A 24,877-nucleotide genomic window follows, 5' to 3' on the forward strand; every position below is an offset into this window, starting at 1 on the left:
GTTTTGTAGACTTTAGCCTTTGCCGAAGTTTTTTTTAAATCGCGTTGTTTAGAAGAAGTACAAAGTCGAATTGAGTTATTGCACACGCGCATTTCACAGAGGAGGCGTTCCCTAATGGAAATATGCAGATGTATGCTAGAACGGGCCAATAGGATCTCGCTAGCTCGTGCTTGGCTCTGCCCACCTCCTTGCCTGTTCTGCCCACTATGACTAATCTGTTCCCATTGGAAACGACAGGCTGTGGTCTATCTTAGTTTAGTTATAAACAATCTTTGCTGGTACTGTAGGTAGCTAGCTACTTGCTACTAAAGTTAACAGGGAAAATTTCAATAAATGGCACTAACTCAACGGAAAAATAATTTTCTAAAACCAAGTAAACAATATATAATCTACCTCTGTGTCCTGTAGTTTTGAATTGAATAATATGCGCTATCACTATTCACAATCTATCCAACAATGTCACCAACACACCAAGCTTCTAAGTGGAACATGCATAGTACTAGGTTCATTCTCTAATCTTTTGATTGGATGGACAACAGGTCAGCTCATACTGCAAAAGCTTTGATTGGTTGGAGGACATCCTCTGGAAGTTGTCATAATTACCAAGTAGATCTATGGAAGGGGGTGAGGAGCACGAGCCTACTAGATTTTGTATTGAAGTCAATGTAGCCAGAGGAGGACGCAAAATAACTGTCTCCTGGCTCCACCGTGGTGCTATCCTAGTGGGGTCTGTACTATTGTAGTCTAATCTACTAATATAGACCTTCATTGCATAACAGTGCATTTCAATCAGGTATTTGGTGACATTTGAATAGATTTAAGTACAGTTTAGCAAAAAATGCTAACTTTTTTGTTTGATTTTTATTATTTATCTGAAATTCACTGAGTAGGATGGTCCTCCCCTTCCTCATCTGATAATCATCCACTTCTTATGAAGGGGAATATCAACTCAGAGTTTTTAGTTGTGATGGTTGTTTAGCAACTAAACTGACGTGTGTCCAATTATGGGGCAAAACAGACAGGCAAATTAAATATAGTTTACATGTTGTCAACAATCTAAGTCTCGAATATTTATTGAAAACATAAGTACATTTGCAAAACGAGGACTTGTCTCAAATACATTGTTACAGTTGTTGGTCGGTTAGCTAGCTAGCGAATTTGAGCCATATTAGCATAATTTTCTTTTCTTTTGGATTTTTTTAAATTATTGCATTTCCTTTAAAAACAGCTCATATATTTTTGTACATCATGTTATACACATAAGAACGGCATAAAACACAGCAACTGAATATTACATTTAAATTAGTTAAAAAGTACATATTGTTAAAAACAATAGAAACAACCATGAATAAAAGTACTTTTTCTTGTAAAACATCCAATCTGTAAAAGCCATTTAAAATGTGTATAAATGATTTAACAAAAGTAAAACATTTTTAAGACATGAAAACATGTTTAAAAAGTCACTTTGTTAAAAAGCTGTCTTCTTTGTACAGGAACGGGGTGAGTCCTTATCAAACTCACCTCCTCCTGCTCTTCCGAATCAACCACCCTGTCCTTCCGGGCCCAGAGGAGATCCCTCCCCTAGGGACATCGCCCTAGGCGCCGCAGCGCTGTCAGGCCGTAGGGGCTAATTAGACCACAAATAGAACAATGAGCCAGATATTTCACCGGATGTATAAACATTTGATCCCAATATAGTTTTCTGTTGCCAAAACGAATATATGTTATGAACAGAGTGGACTAAGTTTTGTAGATTTTACCCTTTGCCAAAGTTTTACAACATTGCGTTGTTTTGAAGGAGTGAATGGGCGAATTGAGTTATTGCACACCTCACAGAGTAGGCGTTCTCTAAAGGAAATATCCAAATGTCTGCTAGAATGCGCTAGCTCGTGCTTGACTCAGCCCCCCTCCTTACCTGTTTTGCCCACTATGACTCATTTGTTCCCATTGGAAAGGACAGGCTGTGGTCTATCTTGGGTTAGTTATACAAATCTTTGATAAGACCCTCCGATAACCACTTCCACCGAACCAGCAATGCTGCCAGTTTAAAAGCGAAGTGGAATCCCATGTGTTATTTTTTTACTATGTACAATTTCACACAAAAGAATGGAGAGGCGTGCCTAATAAAATTCCACGTGAATTTGTTTGTCGGATTTCGAGACTTGACACATGTAAAAGATGAAATACCTCCCAAATTAAATGGTTAACTGTTATTTAGGATTGTATCTTGTAAAACGACAGGGGGAATTTGTTAGTTAGAATTTCATGCTCGTTTTATTATTTCAAATTGGAACATGAATTGACTCATTCAAGTAAGGAGTGTGTCCCAAAATTGATGGGTTTATAGAGCCCCACATTGGGGCGGCAGGTATCCTAGTGGTTAGAGCGTTGGGCCAGTAACCAAAAAGTTGCTAAATTGAATCCCTGAGCTGACAAGGTAAACATCTGTCGTTCTGCCCCTGAAGAAGGCTGTCATTGTAAATAAGAATTTGTTCTTAACTGACTTGCCTAGTTAAATAGAATTCATACACTCATAAAACCTAGCGGTCAAACAGGGACATTTTTCTCATAGAGAATTTTTTTAACACTTAAAATAAGGGTTGTGTTTCGTGTAGGCTTACCATGGCATGCAGTTTTGATAACCATGTAAATCTCTCTCGGTCAAGGTGACTTTGATCAATATATTTGTCTCTTTTTACTCTCAGATTCAAAAATGCTATTTAGCATTAAAGTAGACAGACATCATGCAAGACTACAAATCCCTGCAGGCCCCTGCACGTCGTCTCTAGCTGACACCTTTGCTAATTTGCACAAGACAGTTCACAGCAGGACTGTCACCAGAGTTTCATCAAATTCGTGGCTGAGGGGTTTGTGGGTCCGAGAAAAAACTAGCCTTTTCTAAAATCCTTTCCTGCAATTCTACATGACTGGAGACATTACAATAATATTTATTTATACCACATCGAAATGACAAGCTACTCTGACATTTACAGACTGAGATCAACAAAACGAACTTAAATGCAACCAACAGCATAGGCCAATGAAAATAGTGGATAGACAGATTTTACAGCTACAATATGAGTAGGAAATTATAGTCCACCATCTTTCCAGTTTATTGACAGCCACAACTCAACAATCAGCTCTTTTATATTTGCCGAGCGAGATGCCCAATTGCAGGATTCCTGACTGTACAGCCTAGACTCGGCCTATGAGCTCATAATGTGACAAACAAAACACAATCTAAAGCAATAAAGCTTTTGATCCTCTGTGGCTAAATTATGCTGGTGTATTATTTGAAATTATTTAATTTATTTATAGAGGAGTAATTATTTAATTTGGCAAATGTATTTCAATTTATCTGCAGCACTTCCAGCATCCCTTCCTGCAGCGCTGTTTTCTTTCAAGGCCAAATAAATTAATCAACACTTCTTATTATTAATTCAATCGATTGTGGTTTGTAGCCCCATATGACGTTATTGTGTAGTTAGACCTACTGTTAAAATAATATTTAAAATAATAATCTATCAACAAGTAGCCTACAATTACGAGAATCAATTCAGTAAATCAATGAAGCCAATAGTGGTTTCAGCTATATTGTTATTGAAACGATGTCGGCCGTATGAACTTTTAAAACAATAAAAACACATGTCAAATGACTTGAATAGCCTATGGTAAAAGTGTACAAATGTGTATTCGCATCAGTAGCCAAAGTGACTGAAATGCATCAGAAAAGTCTTGGAAAGTTCAGGAAAACATCAGGGAAGCGTATCAGGTAGGTTATAGGCCTAATGTGTGTGTAGAGAAGATCTGCATTGCTTTAAATTGCGAGACTAATGATCATGAGCACTCACATCAACTTAGCTAACATTTCCAAGCCTAATTATAACCACATATCCAAACGGAGATTCGGTGAAATCTGACATTGATTGATTTATCAAGATGAGTGCCCATTCTTGTCTCAAAGCAGCGAAATGACTGTTCCAATCAAAACGGTGCTGGAATTATCAGTTGACCACATGTCTTGACATTTATTATAACCAGTGGTGTAGTGGTATTTTGTTAGGAGCCCTATTAAGCCATCATTTCTGAATGAAAGTTTGTACGACATGAAGCCTATTGGTTAATTAAAATATACATACAATGCATCATCCAAATTGCATGATTGCCTATGCCTACACATACTGTAAGTGGCGAAAGGAACATTTTATATATTTTCAATCCTAAAACAGCAAATTAGGCCTACCTTATCATAAATTAGGCCATCATCAGTATCAATCGTGAATGATAATTCTTCACATTTTACAGGTGAAACGGCCCTGCTGCATGCAGTCAACCATTTAATCCCAATCAGTTTCATGGGAATATGCATTTAGAGTTTCTTGAATGATGTAAGGATGGCTAACCGGCCTAACTAATTGAATTTTAGAGCAGATGGAGTTAAACACAACCACAGCATGAGAAGAAAAAAACATTTCAGCACAATCATCCTACATTGTCATTTTTTTTATAACAGTAGCCTGACATTATCATGCTATTATATTCGGTTTGTTATGTAAAATACTAATTAATCATTAAGTGATATAGCGAGACATAGCACCGCACCAGCACCCCTGATTATAACGATTGGATGACTTTGGAAGCTTCACCTAATCAAAGCTCTATGAACTAAGTGGTACAATTTATTTTACACCATTGCAGCAGCAGAGGAAAATATTTGGGACTGACCCAAAATCAGCCAGGTCCTGGTGATGTCCATGGTTCACATAATTGTCAATTGAAAGATATTTAGCCAATTTATTCATCACTACATTTAGCTAACATTAGATAGTTAATCGATTCGGCAGTCTCGTCCAGATCATCATGGCATTTGTAGTTCTTTATGATAGCCACATTACCAGCTATCATTAGCATTTCTGGGAGGTAAATACAGGCGAATATATTGATCAATGTCACCTTGTCCTATCGAGATTCACACGGTTATCAAAATGTCATACCAGGGTAAGCCTACATGAAACACAGCCCTTATTTTAAGTGTTTCTAAAATCCGCTATGGGAAAGATGAATGGGGGGAAAAACGATTGGAACCGTTTCCTTGTTTTACCGCTAGGTTTTATGGGTATTATGACTCATACTGTGGTACTCTATTGATACCCTAATCACTCTCTGGGAGTTTAGTCAGCAACACGTGACAGTGGAGTGCCCTCAGAGAGTTTGTAGGGGTGAGGGCATGGTTTGGGATTCCACGGCACATCAAAGATATGTCAACAAGGCAGCATGGTGCATCGTCCAGAAACATACATCTCTTTTCCATAAAATATATGTTCGAATTTTCGAACCAGTTTTCATTGGGAAGGCAGATTAAGCGTTGTTTTTATTTTTATAAAAAAGCAATGATTTTTGCATGTGAAAACACATAATCCGACTCATTCCCCCACGTGCTTTATCTAGCCTAGGCTACGTCACTCTGGGTTTGAGCGAATTTTGTCGCGTTCACATACTAATCGGAACAAGGAAACTCTGACATTTCCGACTTGCTATCTGGTTGTAGTTATAAACCTGTCACTTTCAACCGTTTTGCAAGTCGAACATTTCAGAGTTTTCTAGTTCCGACGAACACATGAACACGGCATTTGAACCTGGCTCACGCCCGGGAGACAGCCCGGTTCCAAAATGAATGCAATCACGTTTTACCCAAAATAAACTCCTCCGACCTGGGAAACCCGGGTCAGATGATCGAATCCCCTCATTGAAGCGCGATCGTTTTCTTGACATTGTCAGTTAAACCGTTGCCAGAGTAAATTCAGTAAATAGTTCAACTGAAATTGTTACTATGGCAACAAAAGGAAGCGTTATTGAAATTACCTCAGAGTAAAGCTAGCAGGTCTACGCCTCTCTTTTTTTACTGTGTACATGTAACATTTGTAGGATTTCCTTCACACAGTGTAAGCCGTAGTAGGTCATGTAAACTAAGTACGTAGCTAGCTAGTTACAGTGAGTTAGAACGCAAGAAGGTGCTAGATCCTTCAGAAGACTGCTATCCATCGCTACCGCTATTAGCTACATTGAGACTACCGCCACGTCTTGGCAAGACTCTTGTCTGCCCACCCGGCTACTGATCCTTTCAATGGCTGCTGCAAAAAAACGTACTCTATCGGGCATCGAAGATGTGGGAGACAGAAAAGCAAAGGTTATTAAAGACAGCGGTGAGAAGAGACACATCGCAGCCCTGATCCTCGCGAGGGGAGGCAGTAAGGGGATCCCCCTGAAGAATATCAAAGTTCTCGCCGGTGTCCCGCTCATTGGATGGGTTCTGAGAGCTGCAGTGGACTCCAAACAGTTTGACAGGTAACGTTAATTCAGTTACCGGTACATTTTTGGTCAAATGTATTTCTAATCTAGCTACGGTATATGGACTTGCTCCGACGCCTTTGTTAATAGTAACGTTAGTTAGCTGCACCAAATGCATGTTATTATTGTTTATTAGTGATAGTCAATGCTGCCTATGATGCATCTGTCATAACCGAGGGAGAAAGTACAGTAAGACTTGCCAATGTCAATACACTTTTTGGTGTTTTGTGTAACAGATGTCTCTCTTTCCATTCACCACTGTTTGGAGGTTGGAAATATGTTGCGAGTGGATGAACGTGCGCAGGTAGCCTTGTAAAGGAGCCATTTGATTATGATTGTTTGACAATCAGATGAAAACACCATGACTGGTTGTGTTTATGCCACAATAAAAGGTAATACATTTTAAAAGTCAAATGACAAATCTTTATGACTAGGCCCACAGAGATGCTATTGAATTAATAGGGATTCTAAATAGAATTACAGTATATGATTAGGACCCACGGCCGGTGTGCCAGAAATCTCCCCCTGTCAGAATCCCCCCACCCTTCTAATTTCCTTACTTTTGTGGCTAGAGTCAAATACTTTCTATCGAATAAACTTCACGTCAGGATAGACAACCGAAATGAATAATTAATGTATGTGTGTTATATTAAACATAGAGGGAGTAAAATGTTGGCAAGCAATAAACATTTCAGAACAACTATGGCTGAATTATTATCCTTACACTTTAAAAAATACTAGTCGAATAAGACATGGGAGAGATGACGAATTTTGACAAAGAGATTTATTTATAGACTAATACAAAATAAACTGCAGACAAAAATGCTTTCTGCTACTAAGATCAGTGAAATGTCGGCTAAACTGACAACGGAGTGAAGAGCAGAAATCTCAACTAGCAAGTAAGTCGCAGCAGTGAAGAACGCACAGGGGGGAGAATTCTGTCTGGGGGGAGATTTTCGGCACAACACCAGCACACCTAGAGCGGTAATTTGACAAGGGCGGCATTTCCCGAGTTAAACTGACCAAGACGCATATCCAACAAAACATAACACCTCACATTATTCTGCCCCAAAACAATGATACTTGGCTATTTTATCCCTATTAATTGAGCTTTTCACTTTCTGAAAAGAGTATATGTTTAAACTCAGGCAGCTTTTAGGGAAGCAATTCTGTTGTTGAGTTAAGCAACGGATGAGTAGCCAGCAGTTAAAGCTTACATGTTTCTACTTCGGTCAAGGCTCTGTCTGGGTGGAAAGGTCTCTTTTGAAACTGCCATGCTTAGATTCATAAGGATGTCTAATATTTAATGATTTGCAAACAGTAACCGTTTCGTTGCAAACAAGACACTCTGGTTTGATATAGGAGAAATATGGTAAGAATACCTATTCCTATGTCCATTCTTCCCTGAAACTTCTATTTGCATTTTCACCTTTCTTTTGAAACTTTTTCAGTGACATTTTGTCTTGATTGCAAGCTGTTTTACCCTAATCAACGCACAAAGGAAAATAACAAAATAATTGAATAGAGACATTTGTGATTTTATCAGTGTAATCAGATTGAAAATATTAGGATATGTTATTGACATTATATAGCCTAGTAAGCAGACGTGTTAAAATTTGTTTAATTTGTAGTTTAATCATGAATGGGACCTCTATTACGTTCTGTTCTACTGACTATTAGCTGAGAAAAAAACTGTCCTAAGGCCAAACCTATTGCCAACCCCTGCATTACACTATTCTAGTTTAGGGGGAAAGGAGGGGGGTGGCATTTTTTTTGTCTTGCCTAGGGCAGCAGAACGTCCAGAGCCGGTCCTGTTAGGCCCATACATTGTTTTAGTACTCACATGTTCACACATAGGAGGTTCCAAACTGGGAAGAAATCACATCTACTTTAACTCCTGGTCATAACTATATATTATTAACTGTTTGTTGTATAAATATGTATACCCATGTCAGATTCTTATTGAGAGAGTTTGTCTGAAAGTTAGTGTACAGTCTCTGAATGAACCCCCTGATTTGGGCTTGGCCACACAAGACTGGATTGCACTAATGTAGTCTACATGTTATAAAGCCTGATAAATCAACTTCTCCCCTTCTTTTTCCCAGTGTGTGGGTATCAACTGACCATGATGACATTGAGAAGGTAGCCAAGGCATGGGGAGCTCAGGTTCACCGCAGGAGCCCAGAGGTGTCCAAAGACTCCTCCAGCTCTCTCGACACCATCCAGGAATTCGTCCGATTAAACCCAGGTAGGGGGTGAATGTCAAGTTTATTTCCTTGATTCCTCATGTGCGCTGTGAGAAGGAGACAAGGAGGGAGGAGGCGTGAGGAGGATTCTCTGTGGCAACAATGTCAATGTTGGTTATATTTTATTGTGACAGAACCACACCCTCTGTGACGCTTCACTATCTTTGTAATGACTGTTTGGCAGCGCTTTGTTATAGATGTCAGCTGTTAATGTAATATATGCAGAACTTGTTTAGCCACTAGCTTGGCTAAGGCTCTGGAACGGTATGTATCAAGCATCTCAGAGTAGGAATGCTGATCTAGGATCAGGTCCACCCTGTCCATGTAGTCTTATTCATTGTGATCTATGAGGCAACATTAGGGATTAGCCCAATAAAGTGGGACCCACTCCATAGCTTCAATTGACAACAGTGGCAGCATATACAAGATTATTCATATCTCATACTGTTTCTCATACTCTTCTGGTATCTCATAGTCTGCTGTGTGTTGTCCTCCTCCAGAGGTGGATGTGATCTGTCACATCCAGGCCACGTCTCCCTGCCTGCACCCCTTCCACCTGAAGGAGGCCCTGGAGATGATCACCAAGCAGGGCTTCACGTCCGTCTTCTCCGTGGTCCGACGACACCACTTCCGCTGGCAGGAGGTGAAGAAAGGAGGTACGGGACAGACGTGTGTTATGTTTAGGACCTTACACTTATTATCAGTTAACTGGAGAGGTTCCAACTTAATGTACAGGTCTGTCAGGAGTCAGTCCCTTCACTTGTCCTTTATACCGCTGCACAAGTTTCCTAAGCATGACTAAGCAGACACAGATACAAGGAATGAGTATCAGGGTGGGAGAGTGAGGGAGGCTATTATCTTGTATCTAGTTCCTCTTCTGCTTGACTCACACCCTGTGAACAAACCATAAGCACATCGCAACTTAATAACACAAAACAACAATTCTCATTGTCTGACAGTTTACAGAACATGCCAACCTTGAGAAAGAACACAGTGTGTACAGCTTATAACATTTTCCACTACACTGTGCCTGAGGAAAAACTGTCCCTCACTTTATCAGTAGGGTCAGGAGTTTGTCCTGACCATGTGACCAGAGCCAGGAAAAACTCTAGTGCCCTAGATATTTAGTGTTTGAAAACAGCTACACATCATATCTTGATGTAAGATGCTAATTAATGCTCAATGATAAAGGTGTTTATAAGAGCATCTGCTAAATGACTAACTAATGCTCAATGATAAAGGTGTTTATAAGAGCATCTGCTAAATGACTAACATGTACAGTTGAAGTCAGAAGTTTACATACACTTAGGTTGGAGTCATTAAAACTTGTTTTTCATCCACTCCACAAATTTCTTGTTAACAAACTATAGTTTTGATAAGTCGGTTAGGACATCTACTTTGTGCATGACACAAGTAATTTTTCCAACAATTGTTTACAGACAGATTATTTCACTTATAATTCACACTATCACAATTCTAGTGGGTCAGAAGTTTATATACACTAACTTGACTGTGCCTTTAAACAGCTTGGAAAACAGAAAATGATGTCATGGCTTTAGAAGCTTCTGATAGGCTAATTTACATCATTTGAGTCAATTGGAGGTGTACCTGTGGATGTATTTCAAAGACTACCTTCAAACTCAGTGCCTCTTTGCTTGACATCATGGGAAAATCTAAAGAAATCAGCCATGACCTCAGAAAATAAATTGTAGACCTCCACAAGTCTGGTTCATCCTTGGGAGCAATTTCCAAATGCCTGAAGGTACCACGTTCATCTGTGCAAACAATAGTACGCAAGTATAAACACCATGGGACCACGCAGCCGTCATACTGCTCAGGATGGAGACGCGTTCTTTCTCCTAGAGATTAATGTACTATGGTGCAAAAAGTACAAATCAATCCCAGAACAACAGCAAAGGACCTTGTGAAGATGCTGGAGGAAACAGGTACAAAAGTATCTATTTTCACAGTTAAACGAGTCCTATTATAACGGGTGACGCTCTCCTCATCCTCGGAAGAGGTGAGGAGAGAAGGATCTTCAGACCAAAACGCAGGCTCAGGGAAATAAGCCATCTTTATTATAAATTACGATGGCACACGAAACGAAACAAAACACTTTCCAAACTACAAAATAAGAAAACGACGTTGACGCAACCTGAACATAAACTTACATAACTAAACATAAACTTACGTACAGGAAAACAGACGACATCGAAACGAAACGAAACGAAACAAACAAACGCTACAGTCCCATGTGGTACGAACAGACATACGGACACAGGAGACAATCACCCACAAACAAACAGTGAGAATGCCCTACCTAAATATGACTCTTGATTAGAGGAAAACGCAAACCACCTGCCTCTAATCAAGAGCCATACCAGGCAAACCAAAACCAACATAGAAACGAATAACATAGACTGCCCACCCAAAACACATGCCCTGACCATAAACACATAAAAACAACATAAAACAGGTCAGGACTGTTACAGTACCCCCCCCTCAAGATGCGCACGCCGGGCGCACAAGCACAAAGTCCAGGGGAGGGTCCGGGTGGGCAGTTGACCACGGTGGTGGTTCCGGCTCAGGACGCTGTCCCCATACCACCATAGTCACTCCCCTCTTCTGTCTACCCCTTCTATTGACCACCCTAACACTAACTTCCCCTAAATAAACAGCTAGCACCGGGACAAGGGGCAGCACCGGGACAAGGGGCAGCACCAGAACAAGGGGCAGCACCAGGATAAGGACCAGCACCGGAATAAGGGGCAGCACCGGGACAAGGGGCAGCACCAGGACAAGGGGCAACACCGGGACAAGGGGCAACACCGGGACAAGGGGCAGATCCCGGCTGAAGGACTCTGGCAGGTCCTGTTTGGACGGCTCTGGCAGGTCCATGCAGGCTGACGGCTCTCGACGCTCATGGCAGACTGACGGCTCTCGACGCTCATGGCAGGCTGACGGCTCTCGACGCTCATGGCAGGCTGACGGCTCTCGACGCTCATGGCAGGCTGACGGCTCTCGACGCTCATGGCAGGCTGACGGCTCTCGACGCTCATGGCAGGCTGACGGCTCTCGACGCTCATGGCAGGCTGACGGCTCTGGCTGCTCATGGCTCACTGACGGCTCTGGCTGCTCATGGCTCACTGACGGCTCTGGCTGCTCATGGCTCACTGACGGCTCTGGCTGCTCATGGCTCACTGACGGCTCTGGCTGCTCATGGCTCGCTGACGGCTCTGGCTGCTCATGGCTCGCTGACGGCTCTGGCTGCTCATGGCTCGCTGGCGGCTCTGGCAGATCCTGTCTGGTTGGCGGCTCTGGCAGATCCTGTCTGGTTGGCGGCTCTGGCAGATCCTGTCTGGTTGGCGGCTCTGGCAGATCCTGTCTGGTTGGCGGCTCTGGCAGATCCTGTCTGGTTGGCGGCTCTGGCAGATCCTGTCTGGCGGGCGGCTCTAGCGGCTCCTGTCTGGCGGATGGCTCTGTAGGCTCATGGCAGACGGGCGGCTTTGCAGGCTCATGGCAGACGGGCGGCTTTGCAGGCTCCTGGCAGACGGATGGCTCAGATGGCGCTGGGGAGACGGATGGCTCAGATGGCGCTGGGGAGACGGATGGCTCAGATGGCGCTGGGGAGACGGATGGCTCAGATGGCGCTGGGGAGACGGATGGCTCAGATGGCGCTGGGGAGACGGATGGCTCAGATGGCGCTGGGGAGACGGATGGCTCAGATGGCGCTGGGGAGACGGATGGCTCTGGCCGGATACGGCGCACTGTAGACCTGGTGCGTGGTGCCGGAACTGGAGGCACCGGGCTAATGATAAGCACCTTCCTACTAGTGCGTGGAGAAGGGACAGGGCACACTGAACTCTCAAAGCGTACTCTATACCTGGTGCGTGGTACCGGCACTGGTGGCACCTGGCTGAGGGCACGCACCTCAGGACTAGTACGGGGAGAAGTGACAGTGTGTACAGGACTTAGGAGACGCACAGGTGGCTTAGTGCGTGGGGCCGGAACTGGAGGCACTGAACTGGATACACGCACTATAGGGAGAGTGCGTGGAGGAGGAACAGGGCTCTGGAAATGCACTGGTAGCCTAGTGCGTAATGTAGGCACTGTAGGTACTAGGCTGGGGCGGGGAGGTGGCGCCGGAAATACCGGACCGTGCAGGCGTACTGGCTCTCTTGAGCATTGAGCCTGCCCAACCTTACCTGGTTGAATGCTCCCGGTTGCCCGACCAGTGCGGGGAGGTGGAATAACCCGCACCGGGCTATGTAGGCGAACCGGGGAAACCATGCGTAAGGCAGGTGCCATGTATGCCGGCCCGAGGAGACGCACTGGAGACCAGACGCGTTGAGCCGGCCTCATGACACCTGGCTCAATACTCAATCTAGCCCTACCAGTGCGGGGAGGTGGAATAACCCGCACTGGGCTATGCACTCGTACAGGAGACACCGTGCGCTCTACTGCGTAACACGGCGCCTGCCCGTACTCCCGCTCTCCACGGTAAGCCTGGGAAGTGGGCGCAGGTCTCCTACCTGCCCTTGGCCCACTACCCTTTAGCCCCCCCCCAAGAAATTTTTGGGAGTTACTCACGGGCTTTTCGGGCTTCCGTGCAAGACGTGTCCCCTCATAATTCCGGTTTCGAGCTTGATTCTCCGGCTTCCATCCACGTCTCCTAGCTGCCTCCTTAAACCACCGCTCCTGGGCTGTGGCTGCCTCACTCTTCTCACGAGAGCAGCGATATTCTCCAGTTTGCGCCCAGGGTCCTCTACCAGACAGGATCTCCTCCCAAGTCCAAAAGTCCTTGTTGCTCCGTCGAGCATTCCCATACCGCTTGGTCACATTTTGTTGGTGGGTGATTCTGTAACGGGTGACGCTCTCCTCATCCTCGGAAGAGGTGAGGAGAGAAGGATCTTCAGACCAAAACGCAGGCTCAGGGAAATAAGCCATCTTTATTATAAATTACGATGGCACACGAAACGAAACAAAACACTTTCCAAACTACAAAATAAGAAAACGACGTTGACGCAACCTGAACATAAACTTACATAACTAAACATAAACTTACGTACAGGAAAACAGACGACATCGAAACGAAACGAAACGAAACAAACAAACGCTACAGTCCCATGTGGTACGAACAGACATACGGACACAGGAGACAATCACCCACAAACAAACAGTGAGAATGCCCTACCTAAATATGACTCTTGATTAGAGGAAAACGCAAACCACCTGCCTCTAATCAAGAGCCATACCAGGCAAACCAAAACCAACATAGAAACGAATAACATAGACTGCCCACCCAAAACACATGCCCTGACCATAAACACATAAAAACAACATAAAACAGGTCAGGACTGTTACAGTACCCCCCCCTCAACCATAATCCATCCTAGCCCCCTCCCTTCAAGAATGTCCACCCTCTTACTTCCCCCACAAAATCCTCCTAATAACAAATCTAATAATGACAATACCGGGACAGAGAGATAAACCAAGACAGAGGGATAGATAAGACTATAGAGGTAGATAAAGATAGAGAGGGAGATCAGGATAGAGGGGCAACTCCGGACTGAAAGGCAGCTCCGGACAGAGAGACAGCTCTGGACTGATGGGCAGTTCTGGGTATCTAGCCTTTTCAGGCTGAAGGGCAGCTCAATCCTGATCTCCCTCTCTATCTTTATCTACCTCTATAGTCTTATCTATCCCTCTGTCTTGGTTTATCTCTCTGTCCCGGTATTGTCATTATTAGATTTGTTATTAGGAGGATTTTGTGGGGGAAGTAAGAGGGTGGACATTCTTGAAGGGAGGGGGCTAGGATGGATTATGGTTGAGGGGGGGGTACTGTAACAGTCCTGACCTGTTTTATGTTGTTTTTATGTGTTTATGGTCAGGGCATGTGTTTTGGGTGGGCAGTCTATGTTATTCGTTTCTATGTTGGTTTTGGTTTGCCTGGTATGGCTCTTGATTAGAGGCAGGTGGTTTGCGTTTTCCTCTAATCAAGAGTCATATTTAGGTAGGGCATTCTCACTGTTTGTTTGTGGGTGATTGTCTCCTGTGTCCGTATGTCTGTTCGTACCACATGGGACTGTAGCGTTTGTTTGTTTCGTTTCGTTTCGATGTCGTCTGTTTTCCTGTACGTAAGTTTATGTTTAGTTATGTAAGTTTATGTTCAGGTTCCGTTCGTTACGTTTTGTTATTTTGTGTAAGTTTTGAAAGTGTTTTGTTTTGTTTAGTGGCCGTCGTATTTGTAATAAAGATGGCTTATTTCCCTGAAGCTGCGTTTTGGTCTGAAGATCCTTCTCTCCTCACCTCATCTGAGGATGAGGAGAGCGACAGCCGTTACACCTATATTGACATAACCTGAAAGGCCGCTCAGCAAGGAAGAGGCCACTGCTCCAAAACCGCCATAAAAAAGCCAGACTATGGTTTGCAACTGCACATGGGGACAAAGCTCGTATTTTTTGGAGAAATGTCCTCTGGTCTGATGAAACAAAAATAGAACTGTTTGGCCATAATGACCATCGTTATGTTTGGAGGAAAAAGGGGGAGGCTTGCAAGCCAAAGAACACCATCCCAACCGTGAAGCACGGGGGTGGCAGTATCATGTTGTGGGGGTGCTTTTCTGCAGGAGGGACTGGTGCACTTCACAAAATAGATGGCATCATGAGGTAGGAAAATTATGTGGATATATTGAAGCAACATCTCAAGACATCAGTCAGGAAGTTAAAGCTTGGTCGTAAATGGGTCTTCCAAATGGACAATGACCCCAAGCATACTTCCAAAGTTGTGGCAAAATGGCTTAAGGACAACAAAGTTAAGGTATTGGATTGGCCATCACAAAGCCTTGATCTCAATCCCATAGAAAATTTGTGGGCAGAACTGAAAAAGCTTGTGCGAGCAAGGAGGCCTACAAACCTGACTCAGTTACACCAGCTCTGTCAGGAGGAATGGGCCAAAATTCACCCAACTTATTGTGGGAAGCTTCTGGAAGGCTACCCGAAACGTTTGACCCAAGTTAAACAATTTAAAGGCAATGCTGCCAGATACTAATTGAGTTTATGTAAACTTCTGACCCACTGGGAATGTGATGAAAGAAATTAAAGCTGAAATAAATAATTATCTCTACTATTATTCTGACATTTCACATTCCTAAAATAAAGTGGTGATCCTAACTGACTTAAGACAGGGAATTTTTACTTGGATTAAATATCAGGAATTTTGAAAAACTGTATTTAAATGTATTTGGCTAAGGTGTATGTAAACTTCCGACTTCAACTGTAAATATAGTACCTTTCACAAGCACATTACATGGAAGTAACTCCATCCACCACTAATCACTGTGTATCACAATAGAGAGATGAGGGGTGTTTAGACAAATGAGTTTTTCTCCTGACCAGGAAGTAGTCTGGTTTCTAGTTATAACCTATAACATTGACTATGTGTTCTCTCTCCTGTTCAGGTAGTGTAGCCACCCAGTCTCTGAACTTAGACCCGTCTAACAGGCCCCGGAGACAGGACTGGGATGGAGAGCTGTGTGAGAATGGATCTTTCTACATTTATACCAGAGCGACGATAGAGAGAGGCCTGCAGGTAACTGGCACTATACCCCATCAGGGCCCATAGTCACAAAGCGTCTCAGGATAGGAGTGCTGGTCTAGGATCAGTTTTCCCTTTTCAATCATTATGAATACGTCTATATGGACAGGGAGGACCTGATCCTAGATCAGCAGCCCTACTCTGAGATGCTTTATGAATACAGGCCCTGATGTGTATGTCTGTTGCTGGTGGTGAACCCTATTCCCCTCAGGGGATCAATAACGTTTATTCATTCAGTGGACGTGAGCCTGACTAGAAACAACCTACACACTGAGAGATGGACTGATCTGTGATACTACTAGATATTATATTGTCAACTGGTGTTTTGAATGCTAATAGAAATGCCCTTTGTGTTGTTGTCTTTCTCAGGGGGGGAAGTGGGCTTACTATGAGATGCTGCCAGAGTACAGTGTGGATATTGATGTGGATATCGACTGGCCCGTGGCAGAACAGAGAGTACTGAGGTAGTCTGAAATCTCTGACTTAAAATTTCAAGTTCACTCTCTGTTCAAGTCATTCACTCCGAACCACCTCTGTCTCTGTCTCCTCTCTGTCTCTCTCTCTGTCTCCTCTGTCTCTCTCTCTCTCTCTGTCTCCTCTCTGTCTCCTCTGTCTCGCTCTCTGTCTCCTCTGTCTCTCTCTCTCTCTCTGTCTCCTCTGTCTCTCTCTCTGTCTCCTCTGTCTCTCTCTCTCTGTCTCCTCTCTGTCTCCTCTGTCTCTGTCTCTCTCTCTCTCTCTGTCTCCTCTCTGTCTCCTCTGTCTCTCTCTCTGTCTCCTCTCCTCTCTCTCTCTGTCTCCTCTCTGTCTCCTCTGTCTCTCTCTCTGTCTCCTCTGTCTCTCTCTCTCTCTCTCTCTCTCTCTGTCTCCTCTGTCTCTCTCTCTCTGAAAGTGTTTATTTGAATGCACTTTAAATATCATTAGATTTTGTGGTAAAGCAACCCAATGAACAATGCTGTAACACAGAGGAGTGGTTGTCCAAATGTATTTCCCTGTGTGTGTTGTTCCTGTTCAGGTTTGGTTACTTTGGCCTGGACAAGCCTGAGGTGTATTTCCCTGTGTGTGTTGTTCCTGTCCATGTTTGGTTACTTTGGTCTGGACAAGCCTGAGGTGTATTTCCCTGTGTGTGTTGTTCCTCTCCAGGTTTGGTTACTTTGGTCTGGACAAGCCTGAGGTGTATTTCCCTGTGTGTGTTGTTCCTCTCCAGGTTTGGTTACTTTGGTCTGGACAAGCCTGAGGTGTATTTCCCTGTGTGTGTTGTTCCTCTCCAGGTTTGGTTACTTTGGTCTGGACAAGCCTGAGGTGTATTTCCCTGTGTGTGTTGTTCCTCTCCAGGTTTGGTTACTTTGGTCTGGACAAGCCTGAGGTGTATTTCCCTGTGTGTGTTGTTCCTCTCCAGGTTTGGTTACTTTGGTCTGGACAAGCCTGAGATGTATTTCCCTGTGTGTGTTGTTCCTGTTCAGGTTTGGTTACTTTGGCCTGGACAAGCCTGAGGTGTATTTCCCTGTGTGTGTTGTTCCTCTCCAGGTTTGGTTACTTTGGTCTGGACAAGCCTGAGATGTATTTCCCTGTGTGTGTTGTTCCTCTCCAGGTTTGGTTACTTTGGTCTGGACAAGCCTGAGGTGGTGCGTCTGCTGCTGTGTAACGTCTCCGGCTGTCTGACTGACGGCCGCGTCCTCATCTCTGTCTCTGGAGAGGAGATGATCTCAGTCAACACCAGAGATACTATGGGTATCCGCATGCTGCAGAGAGAGGGGGTGGAGGTACAGATACTGTACATACAGAACATATAGTACACACACACACTGCAGAGAGAGGGGGTGGAGGTACAGATACTGTACATACAGAACATATAGTACACACACACACTGCAGAGAGAGGGGGTGGAGGTACAGATACTGTACATACAGAACATATAGTACACACACACACTGCAGAGAGAGGGGGTGGAGGTACAGATACTGTACATACAGAACATATAGTACACACACACACTGCAGAGAGAGGGGGTGGAGGTACAGATACTGTACATACAGAACATATAGTACACACACACACTGCAGAGAGAGGGGGTGGAGGTACAGATACTGTACATATAGAACACACACACACTGCAGAGAGAGGGGGTGGAGGTACAGATACTGTACATATAGAACACACACACACTGCAGAGAGAGGGAGTGGAGATACAAAGATAATGTGATGAATACTGGTGATTCATTCATTGTGTTTTAAAAGATCAAACAGTGACAGACAGGTGTTACTTTATATTTTACAACGACTGCTACCACAAATTAATGTATTGTCTATGTTGTAATGTCTATGTTGTAATGTCTATGTTGTATTGTCTATTTGTAATGTCTATGTTGTAATGTCTATGTTGTATTGTCTATGTTGTATTGTCTATGTTGTATTGTCTATGTTGTAATGTCTATGTTGTAATGTCTATGTTGTATTGTCTATGTTGTAATGTCTATGTTGTAATGTCTATGTTGTATTGTCTATGTTGTAATGTCTATGTTGTAATGTCTATGTTGTATTGTCTATGTTGTAATGTCTATGTTGTAATGTCTATGTTGTATTGTCTATGTTGTATTGTCTATGTTGTAATGTCTATGTTGTATTGTCTATGTTGTAATGTCTATGTTGTATTGTCTATGTTGTAATGTCTATGTTGTATTGTCTATGTTGTAATGTCTATGTTGTAATGTCTATGTTGTAATGTCTATGTTGTATTGTCTATGTTGTAATGTCTATGTTGTAATGTCTATGTTGTAATGTCTATGTTGTAATGTCTATGTTGTAATGTCTATGTTGTATTGTCTATGTTGTAATGTCTATGTTGTAATGTCTATGTTGTAATGTCTATGTTGTAATGTCTATGTTGTAATGTCTATGTTGTATTGTCTATGTTGTAATGTCTATGTTGTATTGTCTATGTTGTAATGTCTATGTTGTATTGTCTATGTTGTAATGTCTATGTTGTAATGTCTATGTTGTAATGTCTATGTTGTATTGTCTATGTTGTAATGTATATGTTGTAATATGAATTTCCAGGTGAACAAAAAGGAGAGCAGTCATTTGTAAAGTCAATCAAAGTCAATCAAAAATCTGGTTTATTACAAGTTGCAACAGGGAGACAGACACCTCCAGTCCATAAGCAGAGAAAATGTATCTTGGGAGACAGACCCTTTATATCCTAATCAGACAGCACCAAATGCTCTGTAAACACCAGCCTCTTGGAGACAGACCCTTTATATCCTAATCAGACAGCACCAAATGTTCTGTAAACACCAGCCTCTTGGAGACAGACCTTTTATATCCTAATCAGACAGCACCAAATGTTCTGTAAACACCAGCCCAGAGGCTTGTAGGAAGACAAAACAAAAGGCAGTGACTTGTCCAGCTGCTACAGAATCAACCGAGTTCACACAATGTCAATACAATACAACAGTGAATAATCAGTGTCCTCAGACCTGGTACCTCCAGTCTGGTGTCAATCACTATCAACAGATAAGAGAATAATCCATAGCATTCACTATCAAGTCTAGTGACCATCAACCTGCACCTTGAATGTCACAAACAGAACACTGGGAATGATTTGTATTACAGAACTCTAAATACTGTATGTTAAACATTGTGTTAATCACTCTGAACTGAATATGAACTGATGTTTCCTCATTACACTCAGTCTGTACAATACATAGAACAGAGCTTCCATACAAAACAGAGCTTCCATACAAAACAGAGCTTCCATACAAAACAGAGCTTCCATACAAAACAGAGCTTCTATACTAAACAGAGCTTCCATACAAAACAGAGCTTCCATACAAAACAGAGCTTCCATACAAAACAGAGCTTCCATACAAAACAGAGCTTCCATACAAAACAGAGCTTCCATACTAAACAGAGCTCACATATTAAACAGAGCTTCCATACAAAACAGAGCTTCCATACAAAACAGAGCTTCCATACAAAACAGAGCTTCCATACAAAACAGAGCTTCCATACAAAACAGAGCTTCCATACAAAACAGAGCTTCCATACAAAACAGAGCTTCCATACAAAACAGAGCTTCCATACAAAACAGAGCTTACATATTAAACAGAGCTTCCATACTAAACAGAGCTCACATATTAAACAGAGCATCTATACAAAACAGAGCTTACATATTAAACAGAGCTCACATAGAAAACACAGAGCATAAACATTTGTTTTATTCTGTCTCCTCCAGGTGATCCTGATCTCGTCCAGTGAGGACCTTCTGACCAAAGCCCTGGCTGACAATCTATCCCAGAGGACAGGCTGCGAGGTCAGACAGCTGGGCAAGGACATCCAGTGTGAAGTCAAAGCCATGATGGACGACAAGGATCTGGACTGGAAGGAGGTCGCCTATATGGGTAAACTCACTGTTCTTTTCAATAAACAATTTACTACTACTACTACTACTACTGCTGCTACTACTGCTGCTACTGCTACAAATGCTACAACCGCTACTACTACAAATAGTACTACTATTACTAATTCATTTTAGTTTTATAGTACAGTTTGTAATATCGTGGAATCTCAAGGTTCTTAACATTCTATTTTGAGTAATACTTGTGCGTTCATGTCAATCAAAGCGTGTTAAGGTATTTATTTGGAGCCCTTCTGAGATGGAAATCAAATCTAATTTTATTTTGTCACATGCGCCGAATACAACAGGTATAACCTTACAGTGAAATTATGACATACAAGCCCTTAACCAACTATGCAGTTATAATAAATAAATATAAGAATAAGAAATAAAAGTAACAAATAATTAAAGAACAGCAGTAAAATAACAATAGCGAGGCTATATACAGGGGGTACCAGTACAGAGTCACCGGTTAGTCAAGGTAATATGTACATGTAGGTAGAGTTATTAAAGTGACTATGCATAGATAATATCGGAGAGTAGCAGCAGTGTAAAAGAGAGGGGGGGGGGGGGGGGCAATGCAAATAGTCTGGGTAGCAATTTGATTAGATTTTCAGGAGTCTTATGGCTTGGGGGTAGAAGCTGTTTAGAAGCCTCTTGGACCTAGACTTGGCACTCCGGTACCGCTTGCCATGCGGTAGCAGAGAGAACAGTCTATGACGGGGGTGGCTGGAGTCTTTGGCAATGTTTAGGGCCTTCCTCTGACACCACCTGGTATATTTGGGCTGCAGGTAGCCTAGTGGTTAGAGTGTTGGACTTGTAACCGAAAGGTTGCAAGAGCGAATCCCCGAGCTGACAAGGTAAAAATCTGTCGTTCTGCCCCTGAACAAGGCAGTTAACCCACTGTTCCTAGGCTGTCATTGAAAATAAGAATTTGTTCTTAACTGACTTGCCTAGTTAAAATAAAATAAAAAATAGAGGTCCTGGATGGCAGGAAGCTTGGCCCCAGTGATGTACTGGGCTGTACACACTACCCTCTGTAGTGCCTTGCGGTCAGAGGCTGAGCAGTTGCCATACCAGGCAGTGTTTATATTACAGACTCAGACAGGGAGGTTGAAAATGTCAGGTATAATAGGCTTGATTTCTCTCAGGAATGTGACCATAGCAGGGGTGTTTGATAACCACGTATCAATGAAACTATCAGAGATTAAATGTCAACAGTGAAGTTTGAACCAGTTGAACCTGATTGTGATTGTCAAGGTGACCACATTATGCCTTGTTATGGAACAGTATCTCCTCATTCCCTGTTTCCCACCTCCTTATTTATCTCTTCTCACCCCTCCATTTCTCTCCTCTCACCCCTCCATTTCTCTCTTTTTATTTTTTATGTGGGTCACAAGGGCGATTCAATCATAAAAATAACATTACACTTTTCCCCCTTGTACTTATTTTATTTACACACCATCCCACCCTTTCCAAACATACCCCCCCCCCCCCCCCCCCTGGAATGTAAAAATCCACTATCACCGGGTGCCTTCCCAAACTTGTACCCCATGGAACCCCATATGCACGAAGCACTGACCGTAGTTGAAGATATAGAAGAATGACGACCCTGGCAAATCAAAACGAAAACTAAGTTCCTCCAAACTAACATGACCCTTGGAGTTGAATATATCCCCTAGATTATTGACCCCTTTTGGAGACCAGGCTCTAGTGTCCAACGGTTTATTACCAGAAGTAATAGCCTTGTTATGCCATAGAGGGGTATGGAGATGCCACTTCCAGTTACCATCTACACCCTTCTCAACCTTCCTAAAATTCTCTATGGTATTAGAAATGATCGGACCAAAATACAACATGCATGTCTTATTAGATATACCACAGAATAACACATCTTGCAATCTAGTAGGTGAAACAAGTTCTTCCTCAATAGTTCTCCAAGAGACTGATGTAGACTGATCAAACCATGATCTAAGTGGAGTAACTGGAAAGACTGGTGAGACTGGTGGTAAATACAAACATTTGGTAATGCAAGTCCACCATCCACCTCTGTCATTGTAACACCTCAAACCTAATCTTTGGATATTTGCCATTCCAAAGGTATTTAGGTATACGTTTATCAATCCTTCCCCAATATTCTACTGGTGGAGGGAGGGGGATCATCATGCTCAGGAAACTAATACGTAGCAACACATTCATCTTTATGGAAGCTGCCCTAGTTTCTAAAGAAGCAGGCAACTTCTCCCAAACTGTTAAATCCTGTTCAACTTCCTTATAAATCTTCTGATAATTAAACTTCACCAGACCTTGCAGGGATGTTTGCATACTAATACCCAAATACATGAGCTGTGTTTTCATAGGAATTGTTGAGGGAAGTGAAACTTTTTTGGCCGCTTCATTCAGTAACATTAATGCTGATTTTGTCCAATTTATTTTTTACCCGGACAGCAATTTGAATTCTTCAAATGTGGATAATAAAGATGAGATAGAATTTTGATATAGGAGAATATCGTCTGCATATAGTGATATGGTATGAGAGGAGGATGTAATCAGTATAGGAGAAGCCCCCCTTAGATGTTGGGCTAAAGGCTCTAGCGACTAAATGAATAACGTTGGGGATAGGCCATCTTGTCTACATCCCTGAAAAATAGGGAATGGACTTAAGTGTATGCCATTAGTAGAAACCATAGCAACAGGGTTAGCATATAACACACAAACCATATCAATAAAATTCTTTCCCAAACCAAATTTCTCCAAAACAGCACACAAGTACTGCCATTCAAGCCTGTCAAAAGCCTTCTCAGCATCTAGAAACAGCATCTGTGTCCAGCTGTTGTGGTTCATGTATTACATGCATTCATCATCTGACATTATCAGCTGCAAGGAGACCTTTCATAAAACCTGACTGGTCCATGTGAATCAACTTATCCTAATACTTTTCAATACAATTTTTGGTCTGAATGAATTAAATATATCAGACGATAATTTGCACAGACTCTGTGATCGTTCCCTTTCTTTGGCAGTAGAGAGATTAATGTAGAGTTAGTATGCTCATGAAAAACCCTTGTCGATGGCCGAATGAATTTACTCCAATAATACTGGTCCTAAAATGCCTCAATAATGTAGTAACAGCTCAGGTGGAATGCCATCCGGGACAGGGGATTTACCCTTTTTAGCACCTTTCAGTGCTGACTCCAGTTCCTCTAATGAGATCCCCAGATCTGCAGATTGCTTCTCCAATATGGGCAAATAAAGATGATCTAAAAACTGCATTTGTCTGGTTCAAACTGGGTAGAAGATTTATGTAACTCCTGGTAAAAAGACTGAAATGTTGTATTCATTTCCTGTGGGTCAGAAAGAAAGCCTTTAACTAGGGATTAAATAGATTCTATAGAAGTACAAGATTCACCTTGTTTCAATTTTAAGGCTAGAAGCCTGCTTGGTTTGCTCCTATTAAAATTATAGTTCTGCCTCACTCTATATGCATGTGTCATGTGTTAGTTGTGCAGAGGTGAGAACGGCGCAGGACACAGAACTGAGTAAAATAACGAACTTTTTCTCTGGAAAAATAATCAGCAAAAAATTAATCCACGCAGGGCTCACAAACCCTAACACAACAGACTAACACAGAACCGGGAACAATCACGCACAAAACATAATGAGAACCAGAGGGTTAAATAGGGAAATAATAATAACGTAATGGGAACCAGGTGTGTACAATCAAGACATTACAAATGGAAAAAGAAACGTGGATCAGTGGCAGCTAGAAAGCCGGTGAAGACGAACGCCGCCCGATCAAGGAGAGGCACCAACTTCGGCGGAAGTCGTGACAGCATGATGAACTCAGCTCTCCTCCTTAATAAATTATTCAGTTCCAGTTTAACCACCCTTAAATCATTGCTGACATTATTTGAGTAATCCCTTTTCTGGTTTTGTTGAAGTGATTTATATTTTTTCTCCAATAACTTGATTCTGTGATTCCTGGCTTTATTGAGGTCCGATGCAAAATAAGATGTAAAGTCTGTGATTAACCCTTTAGTTGCCATCCATGTAAACCTGGGGTCCTCTGCAGAGTCCTTGTTTTTTCTAAGAATTCAACTACCTTCGCTTGAAATTCAGCCACGAACAATTCGTTTTGAAGAAGGGTCGTATTAAAACGCCAACGTTTTGTTTTATTTACCTTAAAGCTCACATCCACTTGGGTAACCAGGGGATAATGATCTGAAAGCGTCGCAGGCAATATTTGTATTTGCGTGACGCACATACTTAGAGTGCGTGAGAATAGAAAATAATC

The 24,877-nt window shown here is 42.5% G+C and overlaps 1 protein-coding gene across 1 annotated transcript in view; it reads left to right on the forward strand.

Annotated features, from left to right (window-relative positions):
• The first annotated feature begins 5,759 nt into the window (after positions 1 to 5,759).
• LOC139533716 (N-acylneuraminate cytidylyltransferase) overlaps positions 5,760 to 24,877 on the forward strand; it is a 22,366-nt gene continuing 3,248 nt past the window's right edge. Inside the window, exons 1-7 of the mRNA XM_071332028.1 lie at positions 5,760 to 6,345; positions 8,454 to 8,596; positions 9,095 to 9,250; positions 16,054 to 16,184; positions 16,560 to 16,654; positions 17,779 to 17,950; positions 20,422 to 20,587. Of these exons, the coding sequence (XP_071188129.1) occupies positions 6,125 to 6,345; positions 8,454 to 8,596; positions 9,095 to 9,250; positions 16,054 to 16,184; positions 16,560 to 16,654; positions 17,779 to 17,950; positions 20,422 to 20,587 (1,084 nt within the window). The 5' untranslated portion in view covers positions 5,760 to 6,124. The remainder of the gene's footprint in view (positions 6,346 to 8,453; positions 8,597 to 9,094; positions 9,251 to 16,053; positions 16,185 to 16,559; positions 16,655 to 17,778; positions 17,951 to 20,421; positions 20,588 to 24,877) is intronic.

Source organism: Salvelinus alpinus, chromosome 11 (genome assembly GCF_045679555.1).
Source record: "Salvelinus alpinus chromosome 11, SLU_Salpinus.1, whole genome shotgun sequence".
Classification (NCBI taxonomy): domain Eukaryota; kingdom Metazoa; phylum Chordata; class Actinopteri; order Salmoniformes; family Salmonidae; genus Salvelinus; species Salvelinus alpinus.